Source organism: Gigantopelta aegis, chromosome 3 (genome assembly GCF_016097555.1).
Source record: "Gigantopelta aegis isolate Gae_Host chromosome 3, Gae_host_genome, whole genome shotgun sequence".
Lineage (NCBI taxonomy): Eukaryota > Metazoa > Mollusca > Gastropoda > Neomphalida > Peltospiridae > Gigantopelta > Gigantopelta aegis.
The window spans coordinates 20,641,524-20,657,990 of record NC_054701.1 but is presented as its reverse complement, the minus strand read 5'-3'; the positions used below and the strand labels follow the sequence as shown (position 1 = coordinate 20,657,990).

The 16,467-nt window shown below is 37.8% G+C and overlaps 1 protein-coding gene across 2 annotated transcripts in view; it reads right to left on the bottom strand.

The window, feature by feature from the left end:
• Positions 1–2,246: 2,246 nt before the first annotated feature.
• The window catches only part of LOC121367676, a 14,749-nt gene continuing 528 nt past the window's right edge, over positions 2,247–16,467 (bottom strand). The window contains exons 2-6 of one of the 2 annotated variants that reach the window (XM_041491991.1): positions 16,457–16,467; positions 10,775–10,909; positions 8,604–8,739; positions 6,147–7,066; positions 2,247–2,812 (exon numbers count right to left, since the gene is read on the bottom strand). The exon at positions 16,457–16,467 is cut by the window's right edge and continues 79 nt beyond it. In XM_041491991.1, the coding sequence (XP_041347925.1) occupies positions 2,555–2,812; positions 6,147–7,066; positions 8,604–8,739; positions 10,775–10,909; positions 16,457–16,467 (1,460 nt within the window). In that variant the 3' untranslated portion in view covers positions 2,247–2,554. The remainder of the gene's footprint in view (positions 2,813–6,146; positions 7,067–8,603; positions 8,740–10,774; positions 10,910–16,456) is intronic. The other variant, XM_041491992.1, reaches the window with a different exon arrangement.

Here is a 16,467-nt window from a genome sequence, read left to right as displayed (position 1 = left end):
CAATTGTATCAGGAATTTTAAAATATGAGGAATATTTACAATAATTATTAGAAAGCACGTTTTATTTCCATAAATTAGTGTCCCAACTACTGAGACGTAGCCTATATTGTTACAATAGTTTTGCAGACGTCAGTGACGGTCGCATTTTCCCAACACTGAATGCAAAAATATAAATTTGAAAACAGACTTGAAATACTGGAAAAATAATTAAGGACTTTTTAAATCTCTAAGCTGCTTTATAAAGATGCAATAAAATGTAAAATGCAGATATTGTACAAAGTAATTTAAAAAACGTACTTGGACAAAGTCGGGTATATATATATATATATATATATATATATTAAAGGAGCTCAATCACCGAGTTAGTGGGTCTTATTTCTCTAAATATGCATTATAAATGGAAATTACATTCATTTGGAATTGCCAAACCTAGTGATTGTATGATCCAAAACATTTTAAACGCGCTCTCTCACAGATGGTTGACCTAATTATTGACAATATATACATTTGATTTGTACCTAAAACTACTTTATTGAACCATCTATATGACCACCATATCACACTTATTATTGATATTTTAAAAAAATATTTGAATTATGTGTACGGTCCATAATTCTGAGAAAAATAACGGCTGTTTGGAGTGCAGAGGTGTGACGTATTATTTTGAGTCACGTGACGGGCATTCCCTGAATAACCGCAGTGTCAAAATGATTTACCAAGCTCGTGTAACGAGAACGCTTGACCGTCCTCTGCGACGTAGGGTAAATAGAAAAACAACAACAATGAAAATAAGTTATTAAAAAATAATAAAAACATGTACTGAATGATAATAAGCTTATACATTAATTTATTTTAGTAACAGAAGCATGTTCAACGTCGACAATCCCGACTAGTTAGGCCTTTGCATCTACAGGTAAATTTATCGTTAGTCGTACGCAAAAAACTTTAAACATCTGGATCATGAACACCTTCATTTTCCACCTTGTCAAATCCATTATCATGCAAAATATGCCATAACAGCTGACTTGAGATAGGAATTGTTACATTTTTAAAGAATACTCTGAACTAGATGGTGTTTATATACGATGTGACTATATATACGAAGGACGTGTATATAGCCTCCACTAACGAGGGCTGGCTATATTCACAGCAAAACTGTATATAGGCGGTAAATAAGTACATGTATTTGATTGATCCATATTACCGAACCATCTGGAACAGGAGGAATACATACTAAGTACTGTACGAACAGTGCATTTTCTGAACAGGGGAGGGAGTGGGGAAGTATATGAATTTAGCGGACCCTTTTGTGTACGTTTTCCATAGATATATGAATAGCGTCATATTGTTCCTACAGTACTAACAAAAAATTAATAATAATAAATAAATAAATAAGTAAATAAATTAATAATAATAATAATAATAATAATAATAATAATAATGATGAATAAATAAATAAATAAAAACTATTACAAATTATCAGCTGCTGAGGTAGATTAACTGAAAGAAACTAACTACGGACAGTACACAAACTAACAACAGGGTTTGAAATTAATAATTTTTCACTGAGTGCAATTTTGAGGCTGCTTACGTAAAACAAAAATTTAAAAAGTTAATTTTACAGCAAATAAATATGACTAAAAGGTTATTTTGCTGTATTTAGTCACATTTCAAATGCTCAAAATTGTAAGGGGCAATAAAACTCAAAATACATTTTTGTATAGGTTACTAGTAAAGCTGAGACCACTCCCGGGTCCCCCTCTAAATTTATGTAATGTTTCTGTAACAAACGCCCCCACCCACCCCACCGCGACGTGATTTTACCAACATTATAATACATGTAATAATAATAATAATAATAATACACAATTATTATTATTAGTACTACTACTACTACTACTACTACTACTACTACTACTACTACTATTATTATTATTAGCCTACTACTACCTTTTTGGGGTGGAGGGGAAGTGTTTTATTTGGAGGAGTTTTGGCTATAAAAATGCAAGATTAACGTGCATGCACACACCCACAAACGGCAGACTGAACTTGTCCCTGCACGTAGAACTGGATTCAACTGGGTTAAGTAATAATTAGCCAACCTTTGGACGACAAAACATGCTACAGTACACTTGGGGTTTTTTTCGCTATACATTAAAACCGAAATACCACTCTGCGAACCAGTCAAAATAATTTGCACACGCGCCTGATAATAATAATAATAATAAATGGTGAGTTCATGTTCCGACTGTTTAATATTTTATTTCAGCGTATTCGCGGTTATTTTTGTCATGAAATAATATATTTTTTATTATCCACATACTCGTCTATAACGTCAATAGTGGCTAATATGCAGTAACCGTATCATGTACTAGTGTCATTGGGAAATACTTTATTATCCTGTCATCAAGTACCTATGACCAAAATGGCCATAGAAATTACAAGGCATAGTTATTTAACGTAGAAAAAGTATTTATTTGCCCAAGCCTAATGTTGACCGTAAACAACCGGTCGGGAGTATTTCGACCCCTGCGCTAGGCAACATGACGGCTCTCTATTTGAGTGTCGGTGATACATCAAACTCTCTGGTTGTCGAATGGTAAGCATGCTCCGCCACACATCCAATGTTGTACAGCCGTTGCTTTAGGTGTGTCTTGTCCACTACCAATGTCAAAGTCTTAACGTTGTGCTGCAATTTCCATGTCAAATCAGCTGAAAGACTGTTCTCGAAAATGTCAGACACGTTACGATTTTTATAGAGAGAGATGTTAATCCGAGGATATCCCGTGGCTACGCATTTAAAAACCAGTTTCTGAAATTACAAACAAGATGACGTTATTTAAAGAAAATGAAATACAATAAACACAATAAACACAGACATGATGCGTTCATACAACATGCAACATATTCTTTTATTATTCAACAATAACGTCATTACTTACAGGGACATACCCTAGTTTTTAAACACTACTATTACTATTAGAGCCGTTTTTGACAACTGACATCATATTTTACTTGCTTATATTATCCATTTCCGTACATTCGATATGTTTTTGGTTATCTCGGATTTTTTAATATCACAAAATGCATTTCTCATATTTTTAAAAATGCACGTGCGTCTGAGAAATAATAATTATGGAGTCGAGTATTTGTCTAATTTTAGAGGGTATTTCACCATTTCAAAGTCACAGACTCGTGTTTCACTCAGTTGTAATTTTATCCAAATGTGTTACTAGTGTGTAGATTAACTAAACATAGTGCGCATTTCCATGGATTGAAACTAGGGTCTGTCCCTCTAAATCATTACAATGATAATATCCAGCACCGTAATTTCCAAAAGCGATCTATTCAATCATTCACCCAGTTCTTGAATAAAAGGAAGGGACTGGCATTACTTTTTATCGGCCTCGGTCGGTGGTGTCGTGGTTAAGCCATCGGACATAAGACTGGTAGCTACAGGGTTCACAGCCCGGTACCGGCTCCTACCCAGAGCGAGTTTTAACAACTCAATGGGTAGGTGTAAGTGTAAGACCACTATACCATCTTCTCTCTCACTAACTACTAACAACTAACAACTAAACCACTGCCCTGGACAGACAACCTTAATTGGATATAAACACGAAAATAAGTTGAAATGAATGAATGAAATTATTTTCTAATGTTCTGTTGTTTACATGATTATGCGCTTATTTTTCATAAATGTTTCCTCCATATCTTTATTAGATAATTATTCAATGCACCTTTCAAAAAGATTTTTAAAAAACAGATACAGGTTGTTGTTGTTTTTTAATTTGTTATCCAATTATCTACGAAATGAAAGTAATGTTTGGTTAATAACACCTCATAAATTATAAGTACTACTATACAACTACTGAACAAAATAAGAAACTTCCGCTAACTTTGCTTGAACATAACTTGATGAAAACAAACCGGGGGAATAATTGTTATATATGCGTTTAAAGAGTGTTCCATGATGCACCGTTTGGTGCATAAAATCATGGCCATAGGTTAACAGAAACTGGGAGAAATTTTGACCAAGTGTGGTAGGGGTTAAAACAAAAAACACCCACTTAATAACGGGTATGGCCACCTCTTCAATTGACCACTGCAGTGCATCGCAGGCGCATAGAATTGACTAAAGTGTTGATTTCTGCCTGTGGAATATTGTTCCATTCCTGAATGAGCGCTTGACGAAGTTCGTTGACGTTAGCGGGTGGGTTGGGACGACGCCTCAATCGTCTGTCCAGACTATCCCAGACATGCTCGATGGGGTTGAGATCAGGACTTTTAGCGGGCCAGTCATCAATGAAATCAATGTTATTTGTCCCAAGAAAATTTACAGTGTCTCTAGCTGTATGAGAGGTGGCATTATCATGCTGAAAAATCGAGATGTTGGCGTTGTTATGGAACAGAGGAATGACGTGATGAGCGAGAATGTCATCGCGGTAACGTTGAGCATTTAAATTGCTATCAATGACGACTAGTGGTGAACGATAACCATGGGCAATGGATGCCCAGACCATGACACAACCCCCACCCACAAAACGATCTCGTTCAAGAACACAACAGTCAGCATAGCGTTCATTTCTCCTACGGTAGATGCGCACCCTGCCATCACCAGGGAACGGTATTCCAGCATCGCCGTATCCAACGAGAGTGTACACGTGCCCAATTAAGACGATTTAGACGATGACGTTGCGTTAAAACGCATCCGACGTAAGGACGTCGTGCATGTAAACTGTTCTCCCGCAGACGATTACGAAGAGTTTGCCCACTGATTCGGTTATTATGAAGCCCAGGTGTGTTAGCAGCAGTAGCAGTGGCAGTTTGGAATCGATTGCGCAAATGCGTGTTCATGATATAGCGGTTTTGACCACGCATTGTAACACGCGGACGTCCACGACGTGGCAAGTCGTTGGTGCTTCCTGTCGTTCGAAATCTTACGCGAAGATTTCGTATCGCACGACTAGAACTCCCAACATGCCTTGCAACGTCTTCTGTCGACGTGCCAGCATCAAGCATGCCAATCGCCCGTTCGCGTAAATTATTGGGTATTCTTGGCATACTAAAAATGCTACAATGTAAAAAACGTTATTTATTTTTACAAATTTTGAAGCGTTTTCGTTCACAACAATGTCAGTAAGACAAGTAAAACAAATTGACCGAATACTACACGGGAAATGTCGAACCATGCATGCATGTGCAAATTGAATTTCACGTTGTCGACGATTAACAGTGCAAAAATAATCGATAAAATTCATGAATCCTGATAATACAGCTCAAGGCTAATACTACCTATATAATTTCATTACACAATGAATTCTTTAACACAACAAATACTATATGTACAAATCGGAAGTTTCTTTTTTTGTTCAGTATATATTTGGGGTCTCGTATAATGCATATTATGTTAATTACAGTTGGAATAGAAAAAAAAAGAATAAAAGAAACACCTTGCCCATTTCCCACAGACATGACATATACAACGACTTTTGATTTAATAGTCGTGGAGCATTGCATGGAACGGGAATCGAAGACTGACTATGCTTTGTTGGCATCTTTAAGTATTATTATATTGTTCATGCTGAAACTGTGTAAATGAAGTTATTTGAGAACAGCAATAGTAAAACATAAAACCTTCAAGAAAGGAAATGGAGGACATGAGTAACAAAGGGACGCCAGGAGACACGAAATAAGTATACATTCACGTAAACGACGAACAGATGGACAGATTATAAACCGATACACTTTCAGCGCAATGAAAAAGTTACACAGATTCAAGGACAAGAAGAAACGTTTTATATTCTCTGAGATATGTATTCGTTTCAAATGCATACTATTTCATAAGTCATCCTTAATTTGTATGGAAATCCGTCAGTCAGACAGTGAAATGGCCAGTCTGATATACAGTCGGACAGGCAGAGGCACATAGATAGACAGAAAACAAGCTGACAAAACGAAAAGGTAATGAGAAAGACAGAATAGAGGAAAAGGAAATAGTATGAGGTTTAAGGCGACATCACACGATACGAGTGCCTCGTACGGGAACAGTCACAGAACAGCCGATTGCGACAAGAGAACATTACGATTTCGATGGTATTCGCGTACGAAGCACTCGTATCGCGTGGTCTTGCCTTTATGCATACCAACGCGTTGTGCATCAAAATTCCAGATCCATTCAGAATCATTGCTTGTTTATAGAATGGCACACTGACAGACTGGGTAACTGCGGCTTTATATTTGGATCTAGCTCTGCATGTATAGTTCCCTGCGTTCTTCTGTCTGAAGTTATCTATGGTGAAAACGGCTTCATATAATCCTCCCCATAACTTAAGTTGATGGCTCTGGACAGGAATGGACTCTGGAGGCTTCCCTTCCCTTGTGATATGCACATCTCCAAGAAAATGGCCCAGCGCCTTACAGGTGATGAAACAAGGCGTTCCCTCTTCACAGGGCTGTTGTAGGTAATTGTTGTGCTCGACGAATGCTATGAAATCTTTTGGGTATGGAACGTCTCTGTGTGCTTTGTAGAATATGACGCTCTGTGATTCGGTGAGTACAACAGACGGTTCTAAATCATTGGTTAAACGAATCGTTGCTTCTACAGAAAACAAACCTTCCATTTCATGCTCTCCAGTATTCAGTCTAAAAATAGCTTTGTATGAATCTGAAGAATCAAATCTTTGGACGCTGAAGGGACCTCTGAAGTCCGGCTCCCACACTCGAAACTCTTTAGCAGTTGGTGGATAGCTCTTGTCCATGACCGTAAACGAACCTCCCAGTGTTACGAACTGCTGAGTTCTGGAATAAGATTTTGGTATTTCGGCTGTGAATTCGAGTATCTCCCCCGGCACGAATTCTCGCCTGCGTCTCTTACCGAGGTCAACGCCAATGGGTTTGAGGTCTAGTTCGAACTCGCTGGCTTCTGACTGCCTTGCGTTAATATCAACAATGTACTGTCGTGGACCCAAAATGATGGTCACACGAACGACTTTATTTTGTGAAACTAGCTTTGAACTCCCGCTATGGCTGGCGAAATTGTTGATAACTTTATTCCTGGCGTCATCTGTAATGAGAAAACAATAGTTTCATGACACTTATTAAAGTGGAAGGAAATGTTTTATTTAACAACGCACTCAACACATTTTACGTACGGTTATATGGCGTTGGACATATGGTTACGGACCAGACAGATATTGAGAGAGGAAACCCGCTGTCGCCACTTTATGGGCTACTATTTTCGATTAGCAGCAAGGGATATTTTATATGCACCATCCCACAAACAGGATAGTACATACCACCGCCTTTGTTACATCAATTGTGGAGCACTGGCTGGAACGAGAAATAGCCCAATGGGTTCACCAACGGGGATCGATCCAAGATTGATCGCGCATCAGGTGAGCGCTGTACTACTGAACTACGTCCCGCCCCCTTATTAAAGTGCTTATATCCAATAGACCTCCAAACACGGTGTCCTGGGTACGTGCTTCTCAAACTGCCTCTCTAGAATAGACAAAGTGCTTATATCTAATTGACCTCCAAACACGGTGTCCTGGGTACGCACTTCTCAAACTGCCTCTCTAGAATAGACAAAGTGCTTATATCTAATAGACCTCCAAACACGGTGTCCTGGGTACGCACTTCTCAAACTGCCTCTCTAGAATAGACAAAGTGCTTATATCTAATAGACCTCCAAACACGGTGTCCTGGGTACGCACTTCTCAAACTGCCTCTCTAGAATAGACAAAGTGCTTATATCTAATTGACCTCCAAACACGGTGTCCTGGGTACGCACTTCTCAAACTGCCTCTCTAGAATAGACAAAGTGCTTATATCTAATTGACCTCCAAACACGGTGTCCTGGGTACGCACTTCTCAAACTGCCTCTCTAGAATAGACAAAGGAGGAAGTTAACAATAAGTGTTGTTACGTCTTTAATGGGTAAGTTTGTAAGTATACTGGACACCACAGAAAAGGAACCACCACTCAACTTTCATGTGTTATTGCTATCGCATGTATCAGATTTCTATAAAACACGCACATACTCACAAAACAAATCCAAACCTTTATATACAATTTTGCGGGTTGTTTATTGCTTACCAGAATACATCCAGTTATATAAAATCAATTAAATGTATTACTGTTTATTGTCACGTGCTTTTTAAATACAAATCTGATTTAAACGTTTTCAGTGGAGTATATTATTAAATATATTTTTTTTTAAATAGCTTTAGAGGCGCCGACCCCCCATTTATTATTAGAACTTAAATCAAAATTTCAAAATTATCTGTTAAGTAATTAAGCCCTGTCTCGAGTCAGGCCACCGATCATATCGGAGGTCGGACTCGGGATGGGCGTGTTCGAAACCCGGTGGCATATGAGCACGTAAAACTAGTTACCTACCTACCTACCTCCCTACCTATCTATCTACCTACCTATAGGCACCGATCCCTTAAATGATACATTGAGGCAGACATATCGGCCCCTTTTGATGCCACTACCTAAAGAAAAACAAAATGTTCACCTGTTAGGTTGGGACAGTTTTGAGTTATACTACGCAGTTATATATTGTAAGACTGCAATGGTGTTCATGTTACTGTTACCTTCAATAACCAGCTGACTTTCATAACGCCAGAATATATAGGGTTGTGAGTCCGCCTCATAGTCCAATTCGTATACAAAGTGCTGCTTGGTCCTTTCAAAACGGAACGCTAGAGGGCGCAAGTCGTGTACAGTTGACTACAAGAAAAAACTAATATTATTTCAGGGCTAGAAACAGTGGCCTGCGAAAAGCAAAAAGCAGTGTTTTTTTGTTTTAGACCTGTTACATTCTAATTGTATAATGCTCTAAAATACATCTTAGAGGTCCTAATTTTCGACATACTGTTCCAAATCGTGCTGTCTTATTTCCAGCAGGTCTTTTCTGGCACGACATGTTTCTTTTGGCTTCATATTTAAAAAACAAATAACATCAGCCCATATTTTGCCTCGTATTGAAAGCACTGAATAAAATATGTTCTCAATAATGCAGTGTGTGGGCCGGATTTAATTTTGAAGGAATAAATGAAGTCATAATGTCTTTCGATCGTTATTATATTATCATTTTAAAATTTAAAACCCTTCTATCAACAAAAGTATTATTGAAATTACTTAGTTATGATATATATAATTTATAAAATAGTTGTAACAGAGATTTTACATCATTGAAAACATCTTCTGTAAACAGAATTGCTATGAATGTCTGCTAATACTAAAATGTATTTTAAGATGAAAGAATCTTTAAAGATTTTATTTTAGCCGTAATTGACAAGGTCATAACCAAAGGCGGACACTATTTTAATACGATTTTACGCAACATTTAATATTAATACTAGAATGAAATGCCAATCACTATTGATCGAGAATTACGTAAAGATATTAAATGGTTAAATCTGATTATAACCGCAGTAAATCCCGTTATGTCTTCAGAACATTTACCGTTATAATTTTAATTAGTTGATATGCCCTTTCGAATTTCAGAATGTTTTAAAATCTAAAAGACCCAGGAAATAGAAAGCATTTTCGTTTTGTAAAATTTATAAAAAAACCGGATCAAACTCAAACAAAATAAATTCCACATCATAAAACAAGTAATACATGTACTATGAACAATCTTGAAACAAGAAGAAAGGAAATGTTTTATTTAACGACGCACTCAACACATTTTATTTACGGTTATATGGCGTCAGACATATGGTTAAGGACCACACATATATTGAAAGAAGAAACCCGCTGTCGCCACTTCATGGGCTACTCTTTTCGATAGCAGCAAGTCTAAGTAATGAATAGAAATAACATATACATGTAGTCTTGATAAATGTTACGTAAATCGAACACAACACCCTCTTCCTCTACCCCTAGAGCGTTACGTAATTATTAACACCCTCTTACATGTAACGCGTATGCCAACCGCTGGCCACTGTCAAAATTTCAAGGCAAATCGCCCACCTCTATGGATATAAATATGTTTTGGAGATATGAGACGACCCCTTAATTTGTTCAAAATCACGTGAGAAGCTCAGCGCCTGTACAAATCAAGTAAAGTCCCAGTTCTGCTGGCGTTCCGCTAAATGAAGAAAATCAAAGCTGGACATTGACTTTGAGGTCAGGTCATAGGGTTTTACGTGCACATTCAGAACAAGCTGTTGTAGCGCACGCCTGTCATAGGCACAAGAGCCGGCCTTGGCCGGCTCCTCCGTCCATGACAGGAAAGGTGGGGGGGGGAGAGGAGGGACCGCCTGCACTGGCTGGTGCAAAGGAGCACCAGCAGCCCGACCAAGTCGGTAGCAGGCGGGGGGGGGGGGGGGGGGGGGGTGGTGGTGGTGCTATGGAATTTTGAATGGAGCAATTATATCCCAAAGAGAAAAGGTGCGCAATTTTGATTGAGGAAATTTGGCGCAATTTTGAACGGTCGGTCAAAAAGTAAATGGCAGAGCTAGTATAGGTTTTGACATTAGTGAATCGAGAGTAGCTCGTTAATTAGACCTCTAACATGCTGTGGTGTCTCCCTAGGTTGCCTATAGGGCCCTTAGAAAGGTATTGAGTTTGTAGTTGACCTAGATAATGTAGATAAGCGAGCATTGCGAAACTATAGCGATGTGGTGGACCTTCATGTACCAAACAGAACTGGATCATCTATTCTAAATGCGTAAATAATAAAAATGTTCCAGGGACTGCAGTTTTAACTAAATACTGAATGACAAATCTAAATAATCAACAGTGTTTTAAGACTAACTTTAGATTTGGAACTCACGGAAGGAGACGATGTGTGGTCGTCAAATGTCGCGGTGATACGGGGTTCGTCGGTTACTTCCAGATCCCAGGGCGAGGCTTGGGTGCTCTGGCACAGCGCTCTTAAGCCGTCCGTGACCTAGTATAATGGAGAATCAGATATGGATATCTAGATGTGATGTGTCTTGTGACTTACTGTATAGAAGCGTGTGTAATATGAAGTCAATGTCCATAACGGAATCGGGTATCTGTCTTATCAAACAAATTCCCAATGTATGATTTACGAATTAAAATTTAAAATTTGTTTTGTATAATGACACCACTATAGCACATTGATTTAATATATTCAGTCATTGGAAATCAGATGTCAAATTTGACATGTAGTCTTAAACAAAACCCGCTACCCGTTGGTTTCATCTCTTTTGTATTCCACAGACAAGACAACACATACCATTGCCTTTTATATACCAATCGTGACACTGGTTGGGACCGAAAAACATAATCAGAAAATAGTCCACCGAAGGGGATTGATTCTACAATGAAACCACCTTAGACAAGAGGTCTACGGTTCGTAATACAATTCAACAGGGTTCTTGATACATATTGCACCAACTGTAAGGTAATTCGGTAGTGCTTGTTATACGATGTACATTTGTTATAACGTAATTCGGAATAGGCGGTGAGTCCACGGAGAGGTGTAACATAATAAGGTAATATTTGTGAAAGATGTAACCATGCGGATTCTGTTATAAAACTAGACCAATTGTAATGCAAACTGATACTGTTTTTATTCCAATGAGGTCTGTACTGCGCTAGTCAGGGAGTGACAGTCCTCTTTGTGGCGATCAGAGGATGTAGTGTCCATTAAAATGTCTCCTTGGGAGTGGCTGCCTTCCAATAGACGAGACACTAGACCACTAGTTTGTCAAATGCCCAATCGACTCTGCAGTGTGCAGAGATACGGTTTCTTCTGATTTGATTATACGTACATGTCACGGGGATTCTATAATACCCGTAACTGAATAAAACACGATTGTCCAAATATCTCTCCTAACTGTATAACTATTAGATTTCTCTGTAACGGGCGGTTATACCATAATGTGGCTCGTCTAGGTATGATCAGAGATACGATCTTATATAAAGTACATATTATTATAGCACGTTTAGTTCACTAGAAAACACAACAAAAACACAATACACTTTGGAATCTGTATTAATCTACGCTGACAAATGTACTGCCGCAGTAGTTAATTAATAACAACAATAATAACAACCCAGAACTGATCACTTAATTAGTTAATCTCTAGGTGTCTAGTTTACACAATATGCTAATCACTTCACCGTGACACAACACCCACACGTGTGATAATTGAGAAACGCTAACACATAAACGTGCGATAATGGAGAAACGCTTCCAGGGGAACTTAATTAATAAAGGAATTACAACACTATTCCTAACTGGTTAATTTTTAATTAACCCTAACTACTCATTCAATAACCTTGTAATACAGAATTAATACTGGTACCTATCACAATAAAGACAATAACCTACAGTTTACCTAGGTCCTCTAGGATGACTGGCTAAGCTTTATATTACCAAATACTCGTATAATGTTAGAACAAAAAGTCTACGATTTACTTCGTCAGATGACCGAAGACACTGTCTAAAGAATATTGGTATAATACAGTATTAAAATATTTAAAGTCAGATCAATCACATCAAGGTTATACAACAGAGCAGAAATAATATATTTACCAAAGTCCAAACGGACTAACGTTCCCGGGAAGCCTTCCTATCTGGTTCTCCTCGATATCTCAAAAACACTAGCTATTTATTATAAAATCAGAATATCGCCTGGGGGTACAAGGCGGTCCTCCCCCTATCAAGTGAAATATCCCCAACTCCCAAAGACGCATTTTTCTCTTTGATCGCCAGACTTACTGACGCCTTGGTCGCCAAAATCACGGTCGTCGAAACCGCACTCGCAGAGGTATTACGTAACTACTGGCCACATGTCCTCCGCAACTGGCGGGGTGTGTATTAGAAAGTACAGCTCGAGGACCGTCGCGCAGAGGTATCGCGTAACAAGTTGCCCACCTGGGCTAAGTGCAATTTGGAACTGCACACGGCCCTCTAAAACAATTAATATCGCCACAGGCGAAAACAAAATTAAGAGCATGTACCGTCACAGCACGCATACTACAACGTAATCTGCTTGTGTTGCTTATCCAATTAACATATGTTGTAATGTAAACTGGTACATTTTTACGCCTCTTGTATTTGTTTACTGTATACATCTGTTTTCACATAAACGTCATTACGTTTGTGCATATATGTATGTGATCAAGAGCGTATGAAATACTACAAGTGTTAAAACTACCATAATGGTTTGGGTGCCAAGCTTACAGCGTGACGGCTGACATCATACTGGTATAAACAGAATATTATTACCAGTTATGTTGTGAGTCATTCAATAATGTCGTACCAATAATATCAAACTGCCAGTCTGTCCTGCATAGTTATTCTACTGTGAGTAAGCTAATGACATTCTACAAGTAATGTCAAGCCTTGTGCCTAATAGTCCACTGTTTGTAATCCAATGACATTTTACAAGTAATATCAAGCCTTGTGCCTAATAGTCATGTTTAGCTATTCATCTGTGAGTATTCTAATGGCATTCTACAAGTAATACCAAGCCTCATACCTAATAGTCATGTTTAGCTATTCTACTGTGAGTAGTCTATTGGTATTCTACCAGTAAAGTAAAATATAAAAACCAGCCAGTGACGTACCTTGTAACTACTAGCACACATGTTCTGCTGTAAGTATCTAATGATATTCTACCAGTAGTATCAAACCAGCCAGTGACGTACCTTGTAACTAATAGCACACATGTTCTGCTGTAAGTATCTAGTGATATTCTACCAGTAGTATCAAACCAGCCAGTGACGTACCTTGTAACTAATAGCACACATTTGCTGCTGTGAGTATCTAGTGATATTCTACCAGTAGTATCAAACCAACCAGAGACGTACCCTGTATCATAATAGTTCTGTACACCTATTGTACTGCATTAATAATCTAGTGATATTCTACCTGTAATAACAAACCTATCAGTGACCTACCTTGTACATGATATTCCTGTTTAGCTATTCTATTGTAAGTATCTAGTGATATTCTGTCAGTAATGTAAAATGTAAAAACAAGCCAGTGACCTAACCTTCTCCCGTATACATTTTCTACTGTAAATATCTAGTGATATTCTACCAGTAATATCAAACCTATCAGTGACCTACCTTGTACCTAATAGTCATGTATACATATTCTAATATGCGAAATATAGTGATATTCTACCAGCAATATAAAACTGCCAGTGACCTACCTTGTACATAATAGTCCTGTATACCTATTCTACTGCATAAGTAATCTAATGGTATTCTACAAGTAATATCAAACCTGTCACTGACCTATCTTGTACCTTAAAATCCTGAATACCTATTCTAATGTGGGGTATCACATTAGTGATATTCTACAATATCAAACCTGCCAGTGACCTACCATGTGTCTAATAGTCCTGTATAACTACTGCATTGAGAAATCTGGTGATATTCTATCAATAATACCAAACCTGCCAGTGACTTACCTTGTATCTAATAGTCCAGTATGACTATTCTATTGAGAACTCTGGTGATATTCTATCAATAATATCAAACCTGCCAGTGACCTACCTTGTATCTAATAGTCCTGTATACCTGCTCTATTGAGAAATCTGGTGATATTCTATCAATAATATCAAACCTGCCAGTGACCTACCTTGTATCTAATAGTCCTGTATACCTGCTCTATTGAGAAATCTGGTGATATTCTATCAATAATACCAAACCTGCCAGTGACCTACCTTGTATCTAATAGTCCTGTATACCTGCTCTATTGAGAAATCTGGTGATATTCTATCAATAATATCAAACCTGCCAGTGACCTACCTTGTATCTAATAGTCCTGTATATCTGCTCTATTGAGAAATCTGGTGATATTCTATCAATAATACCAAACCTGCCAGTGACCTACCTTGTATCTAATAGTCCTGTATACCTGCTCTATTGAGAAATCTGGTGATATTCTATCAATAATATCAAACCTGCCAGTGACCTACCTTGTATCTAATAGTCCTGTATACCTGCTCTATTGAGAAATCTGGTGATAATCTATCAATAATATCAAACCTGCCACTGACCTACCTTGTATCTAATAGTCCTGTATACCTGCTCTATTGAGAAATCTGGTGATATTCTATCAATAATACCAAACCTGACAGTGACTTACCTTTTATCTAATAGTCCTGTATACCTGCTCTATTGAGAACTCTGGTGATATTCTATCAATAATACCAAACCTGACAGTGATTTACCTTTTATCTAATAGTCCTGTATACCTGCTCTATTGAGAACTCTGGTGATATTCTATCAATAATACCAAACCTGACAGTGACCTACCTTGTATCTAATAGTCCTGTATACCTGCTCTATTGAGAAATCTGGTGATATTCTATCAATAATATCAAACCTGCCAGTGACCTACCTTGTATCTAATAGTCCTGTATACCTGCTCTATTGAGAAATCTGGTGATATTCTATCAATAATATCAAACCTGCCAGTGACCTACCTTGTATCTAATAGTCCTGTATACCTGCTCTATTGAGAACTCTGGTGATATTCTATCAATAATACCAAACCTGACAGTGATTTACCTTTTATCTAATAGTCCTGTATACCTGCTCTATTGAGAACTCTGGTGATATTCTATCAATAATACCAAACCTGACAGTGATTTACCTTTTATCTAATAGTCCTGTATACCTGCTCTATTGAGAACTCTGGTGATATTCTATCAATAATACCAAACCTGACAGTGACCTACCTTGTATCTAATAGTCCTGTATACCTGCTCTATTGAGAAATCTGGTGATATTCTATCAATAATACCAAACCTGACAGTGACTTACCTTTTATCTAATAGTCCTGTATACCTGCTCTATTGAGAACTCTGGTGATATTCTATCAATAATACCAAACCTGACAGTGATTTACCTTTTATCTAATAGTCCTGTATACCTGCTCTATTGAGAACTCTGGTGATATTCTATCAATAATACCAAACCTGACAGTGACCTACCTTGTATCTAATAGTCCTGTATACCTGCTCTATTGAGAAATCTGGTGATATTCTATCAATAATATCAAACCTGCCAGTGACCTACCTTGTATCTAATAGTCCTGTATACCTGCTCTATTGAGAACTCTGGTGATATTCTATCAATAATATCAAACCTGCCAGTGACCTACCTTGTATCTAATAGTCCTGTATACCTGCTCTATTGAGAAATCTGGTGATATTCTATCAATAATATCAAACCTGCCAGTGACCTACCTTGTATCTAATAGTCCTGTATACCTGCTCTATTGAGAACTCTGGTGATATTCTATCAATAATACCAAACCTGACAGTGATTTACCTTTTATCTAATAGTCCTGTATACCTGCTCTATTGAGAACTCTGGTGATATTCTATCAATAATACCAAACCTGACAGTGACCTACCTTGTATCTAATAGTCCTGTATACCTGCTCTATTGAGAAATCTGGTGATATTCTACTAGTAATATATCAATTCTACCAGTGTCCTACCTGGAACAGCT